This window comes from Chiloscyllium punctatum, chromosome 38 (genome assembly GCF_047496795.1).
Source record: "Chiloscyllium punctatum isolate Juve2018m chromosome 38, sChiPun1.3, whole genome shotgun sequence".
Classification (NCBI taxonomy): Eukaryota; Metazoa; Chordata; class Chondrichthyes; order Orectolobiformes; family Hemiscylliidae; genus Chiloscyllium; species Chiloscyllium punctatum.
In genome coordinates, this window is record NC_092776.1 from 46,278,983 (window position 1) to 46,296,610 (window position 17,628).

The 17,628-nt window shown below is 39.3% G+C and overlaps 1 protein-coding gene across 1 annotated transcript in view; it reads right to left on the reverse strand.

Moving 5' to 3' along the window:
- Window positions 1–1,831: 1,831 nt before the first annotated feature.
- The window catches only part of pcgf5b (polycomb group ring finger 5b), a 184,769-nt gene continuing 168,972 nt past the window's right edge, over window positions 1,832–17,628 (reverse strand). The window contains exon 9 of the mRNA XM_072557783.1: window positions 1,832–4,464. Coding sequence (XP_072413884.1) covers window positions 4,417–4,464 — 48 coding nt within the window. The 3' untranslated portion in view covers window positions 1,832–4,416. The remainder of the gene's footprint in view (window positions 4,465–17,628) is intronic.

Consider the following 17,628-nt stretch of genomic DNA (forward strand, 5'->3'; position numbering starts at 1 on the left):
CTTCCAGCTTAGCAAGCAAACCTACATCCATCGCAAAAGCTTCTATGGGTAAGTAAAAGGGAAGAGAGTCGCTGATGTGAATGGTGGCCCCTTGGCAGATGAAACCAGAGAGTTAAAAGTGGCAAACACGCTAAATCAATACGTTGCCTCAGTTTTCATGGTAGAGGACAATACTACCACTCCTGTTGGAATGGGCAAGTCAGAGGCAACAGGAAGGATCAAACTTAAAACAATCAATATCAGTAGAGAAAGGCTACTAAGCAAACTATTATGATTGAGGACAGACAGGTCTCCCTGCATCCTGGGATATTAAAGGAAACAGCAGCGAAGATAATAGATCCATTGGTTACAATATTCCAAAATTCCCTGGAAAGATTCTAGTGGATTGGAAAATCGCTAATATAACACCCTTATTCAAAAAGGGAGGGAGGCAAAACATGGGAAATTACAGACTGGTTAGTTTAAAATCTGTTGTTGGGAAAGTGGTAGAATCAATTATCAAGGAAGCAATATCAAGCCCAGTTGAAGGTACTTTGTTGTTCCCCTAATTTAAAATGCAGATTGCGTGCATGCTGTAAGTTACATTCCCCCTTGATACAAAATAAATAATGTTTGAATTGGTTTTAAAAAGACAACTATTCTTATCCTGTTTGGAAATTAATCCTGATAAAGTAGGTATATGCTTTGAATACCTGCAATCATATTGCTTCCTGACACTATGAAACAGATTACAAGAAAGAATGATATAATGTCGTATATGTTGGTCCTTTGTGAAACGGTTTGACCATATAGTCTTGTGAAGAACAGTACATGCATTTCAAAAGCACAGTTAGAAACCTAGCTACTATCCATTTGAGAGTATGTTTATTTGGCTGTGTCTAGAAATATGCTAGGCTTTTAATCTGGTTTTTGTAAATTATTTACTATTTAATTTAACCTTTATCAGTAAAGTAGGCAAAGTACTCTTTGCACTAAGTGGATTTGACCTTGGCAAAGAGCTGTAACCAGTTGAATTGGATCCATCTGTTTAAACTCACAAAGCATTTTCAGATCCAGGTCACTTCAACAAGTGACAAGAGATGCCTCTCACCGTTAACAGAAGTGTTTCAAAACCAGGTGGATGAAAAGAAATGAGTTGAATAGGCTAGCCTGTTTGATCTAACAGCAAGTTGCTTTGGTGTATCCAGTGCAAATGTAACTGCTAGCAAAAAGGAGGAACATGTCCTCCTTGTTTTAATATTACCGTGAGGCATAACTGAGGGAGAAAGATAAATGCTCAATGTGATAATATTTTTCAGTGACCTAAATGATTTTTTTGTTGTTAAATAACCATTGTTTCTTTATGCCCAATTACTGAGGTGAGCAGAAGTGAAGCACTTCCTTACAGAAAGGAGAGATGATGTTCGTGGTTTTGGAAGATCACTTGACTAATTACCTGCAGCGGCTGGGCTAAGGAAGACCTGAAAACAATTGACAAAGGGAGTAACAAAGATTTATCATTTTTATCACCCAAAAAAACCTATCTCCAAAAGAACTATGCTAAATAATAAAGGTACATTGATCATAATGCTCAACAATTTTAAAAAAAACTTCTGCTTCACTTTTTAATCCACTGAAGAAAAAGTTCATCTTTGAATCTTTCCTTCTAATTAATAGTTCCAAATTTCTGTATCATCCTCTTATCTTTCTTCAAATGTGGTGTGCAAAATTGTTTTGAATATTCCAAAGGCTTTTTTAATTGCCTCATAACAGTGAAGGTAGCATGTTTTGAGTCAAATGCTCAAAAGTGCACAAGTAAAATTAAAAAAAACAAAATTTTTAATTCGTTCATTTAATGACAATGGACAATAAGTCAGTCCATATCCACATAGTTCACTGACAGGACTGTGGCTTAAGCCTTTACAACAGCATTTTATTGCTTCTTTAAGTTAGCAAATCACTACAAGACAGTGGGTGAATTGTGCTTCAATTGATACAATTTTCAGACACAGTATTCATTTCTCATCCCAGTGTGATTGCAAATGTACAGAACATTCACTAAAACCCAAACATGGTTAAAGAGGAATGCATGTCTGCAGCAAATACATATTAAAAAATAGAACTGCTTCTCTAAACAGTTTTTTTGCAAAACATAAAATACTATTAACATCAGTATTGCAAACATTTACAATTGGTTTTGTTTACAAAAATATTTACATTTTAATATAGCAGGATTTAGTCATTTGTAATGATCTTCAAGTTAATTGCTCATTTAAAATTAAATGATTCTAGGACTCACTTTACAATCACAACAAAATCATTTTTAAATGGAGTTTTTCAGTGTAGTATTTTAGAGTGCAACACAAAAATATCTGGTAAATTCAGGAAATTTTACAGGCATAAAAAGAATGTAATACTATTAAAATGACACATAACTGTACTGGCCTGATGATATTACAATGTTTTAACAGGTTACAAATCCTTAGGAATTAACACGTTTCAAAGCATTCAAAAATGAATATAACATGTAACACAATGAAGAGATGCTACGTTGACTACAGTACACAGCTGATAAATGCTTGCTTGTGTCACTTTAATTACTAAAGAAAGGCAATAAGTTACTGTTACTGAAAGTAGGTGAATGCTGAACACATTTAAATGACAAATGTTACACAGGTATTGTTCCACTTATTTTAAATTGCTGTATGAATGTTGAAGTGTTTGTCCACCATCATGGTCAACAGTATTCTTTAGGTTTCAGGTCAGCTAAATCCTATCTTTCATTGAACATCAGAAATTAATAGTTAAAATAAACATAATTATCAGTGTCATCACCATTATGATCAATTATAAAATGCCTTAGTAGATTTTAACATATTTTGTATTATCCCAAGGAGTACATAATTGAAATAATAAATAAAACTTTGCACTGGTGTAAACAATAGACTCAAAGGCTGAACATAAAGTTGGGCAGATTCTGTCCTATCAACTTCTAAATTTATTGACTGAAGCAAGAATTAAAATCAGTAGCTATTATTTTTAGGAGTGCCTGATAGTTAAATCACCAGTTTTGCAAGTCTCACTAGCTTAGAAGGCTGATTACAAAAATCACTATTTTATTCTTAGTTTAATAATATAAATGTACATTTTCATGGGCTCAATCACTGACATCCAATTCACATTCAACCAGTGAAGCTTAACCCACAGAGCTCAAACTTAAAATGTACTAAGGTTTCCAGAATCAACATTGAGTATGAATTACTTAAGAACAATGCAAATTATTTTTTAATATTGTTTAATCATATATTCCAAAGTAAACATTGCATCTGATTGTCAAGGAGGTGATGACTGATGGGCGCGATAGTCTATTTTAAAAGAATAGTTGTTTTCATCAATGCTGATTGTTGTTCAACTAAAAGGAGGAGGAGAGTTGGTTCAAGCAATCTTTCATTGTTAATCAATGCCTGATTTCAATCATTAACTTGATGTGCAACTTGCTAATAAGCAGAAAGTCCCATGTGATTTCAAAATTCACTAGTGAGATTCTCCGAAAAAGATTAGGAATCACTTGCAATTTAATGTCAGAGTAGAGGTCATTTTGAAATTTTATTTGTTAAGGAACAACATTCTTAATTCTGAAATCTTCATTAGTGTACATTTATTTAAAATGTAAAACTTAATCGTGAGGCTTAATAATTTTTAGTGAACTAATTTGTTTGAAGGAATCAGACTACTGGGAGGAAGGTATCTTTTGATAAGTTGTCCTTCATGCCTGTTCCTTTTTCTGGCATTTACAGAGGTTTTTTTTGCTGATTTGTTTTTACTTCAGGCTATAGCAATGAACCATTTTACTAAGTAAAAGGATCACTGTTAATAGCAAGGGTAATTTTGAAAGAATTTTCCCCCTCAAAAATGTACATATTTCTTTATGATTACATCAGTGGTATATAACAAAAACATTTTACAGCTTCAGATTGTAATCTGCAGTGCTAATTAACTTACAATAAACAAAGGAAGTCAATACATATGTTAACCGGAACATAAATTTATTCAAAGACATAGAACAAGTTTTGCCATTTTGCTATGTGTTTAGCATTAGCACAAGCACATGTATAACTTCAAGACATAGGCTTATAGACACATGGGCAGTGAACACTGAATCTCAACCCACAGGCTACAGTGAGTGATTTTTTGCAGTATTCAACACAAATATCACACTGATCAACACAAACGATTCATGGCTCCAGTAGCAGAATAGCATTGGGCTTGTTCTTGGGAAAAATAAACGCATCTGAAGAATGGTAGACAGATAAAAATTTTGAGTCTGTTCTGAATAATCTGATTCTGACCATTGTCCAATATATCCATTCATTGTGCAAACTGTCGATGGGTAAACTTTAGTGCAGTATCCACCATAGTGGATAACAGCTACTCTGGCTAACCAAAGTCAATCCTTGGCCGATACTGTAGTACCATTGGATAAGACTGGAAAATACAAAAAAGTTGTAAATGATTACTGCTACAATACAAATAATACTAGATCACCTACTGAAGAGAATAGGATTCCTTGTAGTTTTGAAGGAGTTACATTTCCCCAATGCAATAGGATCTTTTTAAATATTTCAAGCATGATCAAAGACACATCTGCAATAAATCAAGTGCAGTTAATGGTATTAGGTGATTTTCCCTGTGCTCTATAATATAGGAATGCCTCATCCTGGATCACTGAAGTAATGTTTTAGATCAAAAGTTGCACTGACTTCCTCTAAATGTACAGAGAATCACAAAACAAAAATAACAACTTTAAGAACCACAAAGAGGAAGGCTTGATGTGATGTTTTGTACATGCAGATTTAACTTCAGTCAAGGAGTGGTGAATTTTATCACAGAAAACAACATCACAGAACTTCTCACTTGTTTTACTTGCGCACACGTAGGTGTGATCTAAAGAAGGAGAGATATTTAAGCTGGAGATTTGTTTGTCTTCAGGTATTTTGCAACATGGTAGTGACCAACTTTATTATCTAGACCCCTCAAATTAATAAACCTGGTCAATCTTTACTGCCTTAAAGATAACCTTGAAACATATGTTGACCTGAGAAGTAAATACAGAAAAGAAGAACAAACTCCAACTTTCTAAGGTAAAGCTGTCCTGCTTAGGAGTAACATGTGATGATGAATCAATCAGCTAATTTATTAAGTTGTTTTTAAAAAGTGTTACAAATCACCTTCTTTCCAAAAAGTAGCAATTATCTACCCAAAAAATGTTCATATTATTATACAATGAAGCTGACACTGCACATCAACCAAGTGATAATTGCCTGTAAATGGCAAAATGCTGCTGATTAGAACCCATCACCATGATTCCCTGACATGAACAAAACGTCTTTCAATAAAATAGACAGGAGGTATGAGGATTATATCATCCAAGTGTCAATCATGGTGCCAACATGCAATTTATAATACACAGCATAGAATAAGATGACTTTGTAAAAGAAAGCATCCTTCTTTAAATGTAAACCTCACCAAAAATCACATAATTATCTGAAAATCCAGAAAATTGTTGTTTGAAATTTATCTCATCAACAGAGTGAGAAGGTCATTCAGGCATGAGTTTTTGATGGGTTAGTTATTACTGAAATTGGACAAACAAAAAACCTAAGGTGACTATGATGTTCTTATATATTTAGCTCATTTGTTAGTCCTCTTTCTGATTTGTGAAAAAGTGTTAATCTTATTGCGCACCTCCCTATGAAGCCACCAAGTGGATATGCCGCAGGTATCTGTGAGGGTTCAGTTATATATAAGCCTTGGCAAGAGGTGTGTGCAGAGGCAGGCTTAGAGGGAGTAGCAGTCGTCCTCTAACTGTGAGGTTGCAATGATATGGAGATGCCAATATTGGGGCTGGGGTAGACAAAGTCAAAAGTCACATGATACCAGGTTAAAGTCCAACAGGTTTACTGGAATCACAAGCTTTTGGAGCATTGCTCCTTCATCAGATAAAGTCACTTTGCCTCACTGGCATCTCAGCAGAAGTATACTTAAGAGGGGAATTAGGAGGGCAAAAAGGGGACATGAGATAGCTTTGGCAAATAGGGTTAAGGAGAATCCAAATACTTTTCACAAATACATTAAGGACAAAAGGATAACGAGGGAGAGAATAGTACCCCTCAAAGATCATCAAGGCAGCTTTTGTGTGGAGCCGCAGAAAATGGGGGAGATACTAAATGAGTATTTTGCATCAGTTTTTACTGTGAAAAAGGATATAGAAAATAGACAAATAGATGGTGACACCTTGCAAAATGTCCATATTACAGAGGAGGAAGTGCTGGATGTCTTGAAACGCATAAAGGTGGATAAATCCCCAGGACCTGATCATGTGCACTCCAGAACTCTGTGGGAAGCTAGAGAAGTGATTGCGGGGCCTCTTGCGGAGATATTTGTATCATCGATAGTCACAGGTGTCGTGCCAGAAGACTGGAGGTTGGCTAATGTGGTGCCACTCTTTAAGAAGGGTGGTAAGGACAAGCCAGGGAACTATAGACCAGTGAGCCTGACGTCGGTGGTAGGCAAGTAGTTGGAGGGAATCCTGAGGGACAGGATGTACATGTATTTTGAAAGGCAAGGACTGATTAGGGATAGTCAACATGGCATTGTTTGTGGGAAATCATGTCTCACAAACTTGATTGAGCTTTTTGAAGAAGTAACAAAGAGGATTGATGAGGGCAGAGCAGTAGAGGTGATCTATATGGACTTCAGTAAGGCGTTCAACAAGGTTCCCCATGGGAGAGTGGTTAGCAAGGTTAGATCTCACGGAATAAAGGGAGAACTAGCCATTTGGATACAGAACTGGTTCAAAGGTGGTGGTGGAGGGTTGTTTTTCAGACTGGAGGCCTGTGACAAGTGGAGTGCCACTAGGATTGGTGCTGGGTCCTCTACTTTTTGTCATTTACATAAAAGATTTGGATACGAGCATAAGAGGTAGAGTTAGTAAGTTTGCAAATGACACCAAAATTGGAGGTGTAGTGGACAGCGAAGAAGGTTACCTCAGATTACAATGGGATCTTGATCAGATGGGCTAATGGGCTGAGAAGTGGCAGATGGAGTTTAATTTAGATAAATGCGAGGTGCTGCATTTTGGGAAAGCAAATCTTAGCAGGACTTATACACTTAATGGTAAGGTCCTGGGGAGTGTTGCTGAACAAAGAGACCTTTGAGTGCAGATTCATAGGTCCTTGAAAGTGGAGTCGCAGGTAGATAGGATAGTGAAGAAGGCGTTTGGTATGCTTTCTTTTATTGGTCAGAGTATTGAGTACAGGAGTTGGGAGGTCATGTTGTGGCTATACAGGACATTGGTTAGGCCACTGTTGGAATATTGTGTGCATTTCTGGCCTCCTTCCTATTGGAATAATGTTGTAAAACTTGAAAGGATTCAGAAAAGATTTACAAGGATGTTGCCAGGGTTGGAGGATTTGAGCTATGGGGACAGGCTGAACAGGCTGGGGCTGTTTTCCCTGGAGCATCGGAGGCTGAGGGGTGACCTTATAGAGGTTTACAAAATTATGAGGGGCATGAATACGATAAATACACAAAGTCTTTTCCATGGGGTGGGGGAGTCCAGAACTAGACGGCATAGTTTTAGAGTGAGAGGGTAAACACATAAGGGACCTACGGGCAACTTTTTCACGCAGATGGTGGTATGTGTATGGAATGAGTTGCCAGAGGAAGTGGTGGAGGCTGTTACAATTGCAACATTTAAGAGGCATTTGGATGGGTATATGAATAGGAAGGGTTTGGAGGGATATGGGCTGGGTGCCGGCAGGTGGGACTAGATTGGGTTGGGATATCTGAGGTAAAAACAATGACTGCAGATGCTGGAAACCAGATTCTGGATTAGTGGTGCTGGAAGAGCACAGCAGTTCAGGCAGCATCCAAGTAGCTTCGAAATCAACGTTTTGGGCAAAAGCCCTTCATCAGGAATAAAGGCAGTGAGCCTGAAGTGTGGAGGTATCTCTCCACACTTCAGGCTCACTGCCTTTATTCCTGATGAAGGGCTTTTGCCCGAAACGTCGATTTCGAAGCTACTTGGATGCTGGCCGAACTGCTGTGCTCTTCCAGCACCACTAATCCAGAATGGGTTGGGATATCTGGTTGGCATGGACGGGTTGGACCGAAGGGTCTGTTTCCATGCTGTACATCTCTATGACTCAAGATTCATTCTCCAACTTGAAACTGAGTATACTTGTATTTTTCATTTTTCACTTCTGAAATGGGTCAACAATCAATAAATTGGTGTAAGTAACAGAGAAAGCTATTAAAGAAATGTGAAATAGCAAGCAGATCTGAATAGTGACCCCACAAAGCCTACCTCATTGAACAAGTCACTAAAATGTCAATCAAGTTTGTAATAGGCAAACAGCAACCGTTTTGGAGCTGCTGTGTGTAGGAATATCCACAGGCTGTTGACAAAGTGTGTGGCTAGATGACTAATTGGCTATACAGCCCAAATAATGAACCAACATTTTTGAAGGACATCCAGTAGAGATTTTATTACCATAAGAAAAGTATTCATGTAAGCCAGTGACAATAGTAATGTATTAGGAAAGTGCAGAAAGGGAGAAGGCAACTATAAATAATTGCTGAAAATTGGTAAAGCTACACCTAGTCAGGAAGGAGAAATCAGATCTGGAGTGAAGCACTGCCAAAGTGAGTACGTAGTGCAGTGAATTTGGAGTCATCATAGGAATTTGATGCAGATAGTAAGAGTTACTTTTTATGGTTCATAGTTTGTAAGTCTTTTACAGGATAAATTTTGACATTATAAATTGGAGACCAGTACACCCCTTAGATTAAATACCTCCAGCTCAGTCAATAGTCAGGGAAAGGAGGGTGTGACTATGAGTAGTCAGGTATAGGTGCTAATGCTGAAGTAGTTTCCCCCATTCTGTGGGGTGGCGGGGGGGGTTGGTGGTGGAGGGGGGGAAAGAAAAGAGAAATGTAGTCGTAATCAGGGATAGTATAGTCAGGGGAATAGACACTGTTCTCTGTAGCAAGAATCATGAGTCCTGAAGGCTGTGTTGCCTGGCTGGTGCCTGGTTCAGGATAATATAGCTTGGCTGCAGAGGAACTTGGAATGAGAAGGTAAAGATCCAATTGTCATGTTCCACTAATTACCAACGATATGGGTAGAAAGAGGAAAAAGGTTCTGATGAGTTAATATGAGCAGCCAGGGACTAAGTTAAAAAGCAGAACCGAAAAAGTTCTTAATCTCCAAATTACTACCTGAGTCATGAGCTAATTGGCACAGGGTCAACAAGATTAAAAATAAACACACAGCTCAAGGGTTGGTATGGCAGAAACAGGTTCAAAATCATGAGGCACTGGCATCAGCACTGGGAAAGGAGAGAGCTGTTCCAATGACACAGGCTCCACCTGAATCATGCTGGGACCAGAGTTTGGGCATTATTACGGCTGTGGACAGGGCTATAAACTAAATAGTGGAGGGATTGGGGTCAGTTGCAAGGTAAAGTATAGAAAAAATTAAACAGGGGGAGGGCTCAGCAAAGGTTATTAAAGTTTCCAGAGTAATAAAGTTTCCTAAGTAATAGGGCAGAGGGTATGAAAAGGGTCAGGAATCTAACTTCAGGTACAGCAGATAATGGGAAAATAATGAGAAGGGAGGCAGTCAATGCAAGACTGAGGGTGTTGTAGTTAAATACATGCAGTAAATGAAACAAGGTCAGTGAGCTGGAAAGCTGATTAAAATGACCAAGTACAAAGAGACATGGCTGCAAAGGGATCAGGATTAAGGATACACATCCTATCGAAAGGATAAGCAGAGGAGGTGGGGTTGCCTTGTTTGTAAGAAAATAACTTACATTGATTGCAAGAAATGATACAAAGTCAGAAGGCATAGAATCTGTAAGGGGTGGGGGGGGGGGGTGGGGGGGGGGGAGTTGAGGGACTCCAAAAGAAAGAAGACCCCGACAAGTGTTATGTATAGACTTCCTAGTAGCAGTCAGGCAGTGGGGGCAGAAAATAATCAGACAATGGAGGAAAGGCATGTAAGAAAGGCACTATTACAATAATAGGCAGCACAGTGGCTCAGTGGTGAGAATTGCTGCCTCTCAGCACCAGGGCTGTCTGTGTGGAGTTTGCACATTCTCCCTGTGTCTACATGGGTTTCCTCCGGGTGCTCCAGTTTCATCCCACAATCTGAAGATGTGCAGGTCAAGTGAATTGGCCATTCTAAATTTCCCATAGTGTTAGGTGCATTAGTCAGGGGAAAATATAGAGTAGGGGAATCGGTCTGGGTGGGTTACTCTTTGGACGGTCGGTGTGGACTTGTTGGGCTGAAGGGCCTGTTTCCATACAGTAGGGAATCTAATCTAATCTAATCATTGGGGGACTTAAATATGCAGGTTGACTGCCAAAATCAGGTTAGTAATGGATCCCAAGAAAAGGAATTTGTGGAAAGTCTGCAAGATGGTTTCATTGGAGCAGCTTGTGAGCGTCCATTAGAGAACAAACAATTCTGGATGTGCTGATGTGTAATGAGGCAATCTTGATTAGGGAACTTAAGGTGCAGGAACCCCTGAAGGGCAGTGACCATAATATGATAGAATTCATCCTGCAGTTTAACAGGGAGAAGCTGGAATCAGATGTAACGGTATTACAATTGACTAAAGGTAATTACAAAGACACGATGAAAGAACTGGCCAGAACTGATTGAAAGGGGAGCCTACCAGGGAAAGCAGTGGAGAAGCAATAGGGTGACTTTCTGGGGTAATTCAGGAGGCACAGTACAAATTCATCCCAAGGAAGAAACGTACTAAAGGGATGCCGAGGCAACCATAACTGACAAGGGAGGTCAGGGGCAGCATAAAAGCAAACAACATGAATTAGATTCGCAGAAAGTCAGAAGATTGCTAGCCTTTCAAACCAGCTGAGGATAACTAAACATGCAACAAGGGGGAGAAGATGAAATAGGATCGTAAGTTAGCTAGTAAAGAAGATTGCAATAGATGTGTAAAAGATGAGAGAGAGAGGCAAGAGTGAACAATAGACCACTGAAAAACACAGCTAGAAAAATAGTAATGAGGAAAAAAGAAATGGTGGAGGAACTGAAAAGGTACTTTGCATCATCCCCCAGAATGGGAGACACCAGCAATATACCAGAACTTCAAGAGAGCCAGAGGAGAATGTAGTTGCAGTCACTAAGGAGGAAGTGCTGGGGAAGCTGGAATACCTTAAGTCGGATAAATCACTCAGACTAGAAGGACTACACCCTAGAGTTCTGATGGAGATAGTGGAGCAGATTGTGGAGGTATTGGTGGTGATCTTTCAGGCATCACTGGAATCAGGGAGGGTCCCAGAGGACTGGAAACTCATAGAATCCCTACAGTGTAAAACCAGCCCAATCAGCCCATCGAGTCCACACCAACCATCCAAAGAGCAAAGAGCATCCCACCCAGATCCAGCCGCACCACCCCCAACCCTTTCACCCTGCATTTTTCATGGCTAAATCATCTAGCTTATATACCTCTGAACACTATGGGCAATTTAGCCGGGCCAGTCCACCAATCTGCACATCTTTGGACTGTGGGAGGACACCAGAGCACCAGAGGAAACCCACACAAACATAGGGACAATGTGCAAACTCCACACAGGCAGTTGCTCAGGAGTGAAATCAAACCCAGGTCCTGGCACTGAGTATGCCATTGAGTCACTGTGCTGCCCAAATGGCTAATGTAACATGCTTGTTTAAAAAGGAAGGGAGGCAGAAAACGGGAAATTACAATATATTCTAGTTAGCCTTAACATGGTCATTGTTAACATTTTAGAGTTCATAATTAAGAATGAGATTGTTGAGTACCTGGAAGTGCATGGTAAAACAGGAAAACGTTAGCATGGCTTTATCAAGGGGAGGTCATGCCTGACAAATCTGTTAGATTCTTTGAAGAAGTAATGAGTAAGTTAGACAAAGGCGAGGTACTGGACATGATTTTCTTGGATTTCCAATAAGTTTGCTAAATAAAGTAAGAGCCTATGGTGTTAGGGCAAGGTACTAGCATGGTTAGAGGGTTGGCTGACTGGCAGAAGGTGGAGAGTGGGGATGAAATGTCTTTTTCAGGACGGCAGCTGGTGACTAGTGGAGTTCTGTGGGAGTTAATGTTGGAACAATTATTCATATGATACATTAATGATGTGGATAAAGGAAATGAGGGCATTGTTGCTAAGTCTGCAAACGACCAAAGACAGATGGAGGGTCAGGTAATGTTGAAGAAATGGGGAGGGAGCAGAAGGACTTGAACAGGTTAGGAGAATGGGAAAAGGTATGGCAGATGGAATATGATGCGGTAAAGTGTGAGGTAATGCACTTTGGTAGGAAGAATAGACTATTTTCTACATGGTAAACAGCTTAGAAATCTGAACCACAAAGAGACTTGTGAATCCTAGTTCAGGATTCTCTTAAGGTTAACATGCACATTCAGTTAGCAATTAGGAAGGCAAGTACAATGTTAGCATTCATTTCCAGAGGGCTAGAATACAACAGCAGAGGTGTACTGCTGAGGCTGTGAAAGACTTTGGGCAGACCGCATTTGGAATGTTGAGAGCAATTTTGAGCCCCATATCTAAGGAATCAGCAGCAAGCGTTGGAAGAGCTAGCAAAGGTTTACAAGAATAATCCTGGGGGTTAAAGGCTTTTCAAACAAGGAGCAGTTGAGGACTCTGTGTCTGTATCAATGGAATTTAGAAGAATGAAGGGGAATCTGATTAAAATTTACAGAATACTGAGAGGCCTGAGTAGAGTGGGCATCAAGAACATGTTTCTACTAGTAGGAGAGACTAGGGCCTGAGGGCACAGTCTCAGTGAATGAACAATCTTTTAGAACTGAGATGAGGATGGTGAATGTGTGGAACTTATTGATGCAGAAGCCAGATCATTGAGTGTCTTTAACACAGAGGTAGGTTCTGGATTAGTCAGGGAGCAATGGTTACAGGAAGAAGGCAGGAGAATGGGATTGAGGAATATATCAGCCATGATCAAATGGTGTAGCAATCTTGATGGGCCAAATGGCCAAATTCTACTCCTATATCTTATGGTATTATAAAGGCTGGTTGTGCTTAAATTGAGTAAGTCACAAAACTGAATGAGATGCATGCAGAGATGCTAAGAGAAGCCAGAGTATACAATGCACAGATGCAGGCCATAATCTTCCAATTCTCCTTCGATAAGGCAGTGGGACAAGAGGACTGCAACAAATTGCAAATGTTACACCCTTGTTGCGAAATAGGTGTGGAGATAAACCCAGCAACTACAGGCCAAATTGGTTTAACCTTGGTGAAGGTTTTAGAAATGGTAATCTGACTGAAAAGTAACAAATCACTTGAACATAAGGATAAAGTGAAGTTCCCCAGGGATTGGTACTAGGACCACCACTTTCCTTGATACAGTGAACTAAACCTGGGTTACCTGCAAACTTTAAAAATTTGCACATGACACAAAGCATGGATGTACTGTGAACAATGAAGAGGATAGTGAGAGGACGCAGACCGGTTGGTGGAAATGGACATTGATATTAAATTGTGTATCATGCTATATCAAAATCAATTTGAGATTTCATTGACTGGATTCACATTTTGGACTTTATTTAAAATGACAACAGTTGACATTAAAATGGTTTGCTAATTTGCATCATGGTAAGTCATCATCCATTCCATGGAAGTGCATTTTCTAGGAAGATCACCAGAAACAATAAATCTCTGAGGAAGCACAAAAAGCTTCTGTTTCACTTTATCAAAAATGGAGTTTTAAAATATGCACCAGAACAATCAGGCTGGCCATGAAATTATGGCTAAGAAGGTGTGCCAATGTGAACAGCAAACAAGAGAATCTGACAGGATAAGGCTCGGAATTTCTACAGATACATTATCGTAAGAAATAGGAACATTTCAGGTACATTTTCAAACATCTCTCAGTTAGGAACTAAAAGCCTGCAATGCCGGCCATAAACTGTCAACTGACTCTTTATTCCTCATGTTGCAGCATTTGGCAAAATTTATGTAACTCTACATTTAATCTGTAATTGTAGATATGGTTTTTGAGTGCATGAGCGTTTCTTTGGCATTTGGACTAACTTGTTAATAATTTTACACAGGCTAGCATCAGATCTCAGAATTTGTTAAAAATTCAAGAAAACCTGACTGAGTAATCTTCACAACAGTTATGTAACCAGCTAAGTAAATACACTTCATTGTTAAGTACATACACTGGATTGGTAAATTCACCTTTCAATTGTTAAACACAATACGGAGAAAGAAACAGGAGTCAGAGTCATACAGCACAGAAACAGACCAACTAGTTGATGCCAACCAATTTTCCTAAACTAAACTAGTCCCATCCGCCTGCATTTGGCCCATATCCCTCTAAACCTTTCCTACTCATGTACCTATCCACGTCTTCTAAATACTGTAACTATACCTGCATTTACCTAGCTTCTGACAGTTCATTCCACATTTGAACTGCCCTCTGTGTGGAAAAGGTGCGCCTCAGGTCTCTTTTAAATCTTTCTCATCTCACCTTAAAAAATATGCTCCCTAGTTTTGAACTCGCTCATCCTTGGAAAAAAAACCTTTGCTATTCACCTTATCTATGCCCCTCATGATTTTATAAACCTCTACAAGATCACTCCTCAACCTTCTATGCTCTAATGAAAAGAAGTCCTAGCCTATCCAGCCTATTCTTACAACTCAAACTTTCTAGCACCAGTAACATCCTGGTAAACCTTTTCTGAACTGTCTCCAATTTAATAATATGCTTCCTATAGCAGGGCAACCAAAACTGTACACAGAACTCCAAAAGTGGCCTCACCAACATCCTGTATAACCTCAACATGGCATCCCAACTCCTGTACCCAATGGTCTTATCAATGGAGGCAAGCATGCTAAATGCCTTCTTGACCACCCTGTTTATCTGTGATGCAATTTTCAAAGAACTGTACCTGAACCTGTAGGTTCTCGGTTTGAAAACACAACCATTAATTGTGTAAGTCCTGCCCTTGTTTGATTTATCAAAATGCAATATCACATATCTATCCAAATTAAACTTCATCTGTCACTCCTTAGCCCATTGGCCAAATTGATCAAGATCCATTTATAATCTTAGTTAAGCATCTTCACTGTCAACTGTACCAACAATTTTGGTGACATCTGCAAATGTACTAACCATGCCTCCTAAATTTTCATCCGAATCATTATATGAATGACAAACAAAAGTGGGCCCAGCACCAATCCCTGTGGAACACCGCTGGTCACAGACCTCCAGTCCGAAAAACAACCCCCATTATCACTTTCTGTCTTCTACCATCAAACCAATTTTGTACCCAGTTGCCAATGTCTCCCTGAATCCCATGTGATCTACCTTACTAATTGGCCTATCATTAAAAAACCTTGTCAAAGGCTTTACTAAAGTCCATGTAAACAACGTCTGCTGTTCTGCCCTCAATCATTTTGGTTATGTCCTCAAAAAACTCAATCAAGTTTGTCAGACACTATTTCTCCTGCACAAAGCCATGCTGACTATCCATAATCGTTCCTAGCCTCTCCAAATGCATGCAAATCCTATCTCTTTGAAGCCTCTCCAACAATTTACCCACCACTGATGTCAGACACACCAAGATTCTCCTTACAGTCTTTCTTAAATAAAGGCACAACATTAGCCACCCTCTAGTCCTCCGACACTTCAACGTGGGGACCTGAATTTCTTGCCTAACTTCCCACAATGCCCTGCAGTACACTTTATCTTATCCCAGAGATTTATCCACCTTTACATTTTTTTTAACATCTCCAGCATTTTCTCTTCTATAATGTTGACTGCTTTCAAGGCATCATTATTTATTTCCTCAGAGTTTCCAAGTCTCCATTTCTTTCTCCATAGTAAAAACTGACGCAAAATATTAATTTAGTACCTCTCCCATCTCCTGCGGTTCCACACATAAGTGATCTCGTTGATCTTCAAGGACCCCTCTTCTGTCCCTCATTGCTCTTTTGCTTTTAATGTATTTGGAGAATCTCTTTGGATTATTCCCCTTTATGCCCACTTGATTTCACTCTTAAGAATGCCCCTATGCCCCTTATACTCTTCAACAGATTCACATAATCCCAGTTGTCGATAGCTAACATACACCTCTTTCTTATTCTTAACCCGAGTCTCAATATCTTTATTCATTCATTGTTCCCTACTCTTAACAGCCTTACCCTTCACGAACAGGAACATGAATCTCTTTGAATTCCTGTTATCTTACTTTTTAAAGCCTCCTACTTCCCAATCGTCCCTTTACCTGTGAAGTCCACTCTGAGCAACGTTTGAAAGATCCTGTCTCATACAATTAAAATTGGCCTTACTCCAATTTAGAACTTTAACTTTTATACAAGGCCTATCCATTTTCCTAATTATTTTAAAACTAATAGAATTATGATCACTGGTTCCAAAGTGTTCCCTTACTGTCACTTCAGACACTTTCTCTGCCCTGTTTTCCAAGTTTTGCTCCTTCTCTAGTAGGTATATTGACATATTGATAAAGAAAACTTTCTTGCACATATTTAACAAATTCCTCACCATCCAAGCCCCTAACACTGTGGCAGTCCTAGACAACTTTCGAAAGTTGAAATCCCCTCCTATAACAACCCCATTATTCTTATGTATATCTAAGATCTCTTCCCATATTTGCTCCTCAATTTCCCTCTGACTATTGAGGGGCCTATAGTACAATCCCATTAAGGTGATCGTCCCTTAGATATATCCTAAGGACAGCAGTAATGCTTTCCTTAATCAAAAACAGCACTTCCCCTCCTCTCTTGCCTCCCTTTCTATCCTTCCTATAGCATTTCAACCCCAGAAAACTGAGCTGCTAGTCCTGTCACTCCCTCAGCTATGTGTCTGTAATAGCTATAACATTCCATTTCCATGTTCCTGTATATGGCCTGAAATCATTTGGCTTATCTGTAAGGCATCTTGCATTGAAATAATTGCAATTTAATTCTTCAGAGTTCTCTGACGTGGTCTTGCCTGCCTTTTCTAATTAACTTGCTCTTTTTAAATACAGAATCATTCTCATTCTCTTTCCATTCTCACTACTACAAGTTCATAGTTCCTTGAAAGTGGAGTCAGAGGCAGAAAGGATAGTGAAGAAGGCATTTGTAATGCTTTACTTTATTGGTCAGAGAATCGAGCATTGGAGTTGAGAGGTCATGGTGCAGCTGTGCAGGACATTGGTTAGCCCACTTTTGGAATACTACATGTAATCCTGGTCTCCCTGCTATAGGAAAGATATTGTGAAACTTAAAAGGGTCCAGAAAAGATTTACAGAGATGTTGCCAGAGTTGGAGGTTTTGAGCTATGGGGGAAGCTAACTAGGCTGGGGCTTTTTTCCCTGCAGCGTCAGAGGCTGAGGGGTGACCTTACAGAGATTTATAAAATCATGAGAGACATGGATAGTGGGTGTACTGTACCTTTAAGAGAGTTAAAAGCTAGCAGAACTACTTGACATGGCACCAAGTGTTCTGAATAAGGTAACAATATAACATTTGGTCAAACAGCTAGAATAGCTGGGTGCATGGAGACGACAAAACAAATTCAGAATCGGC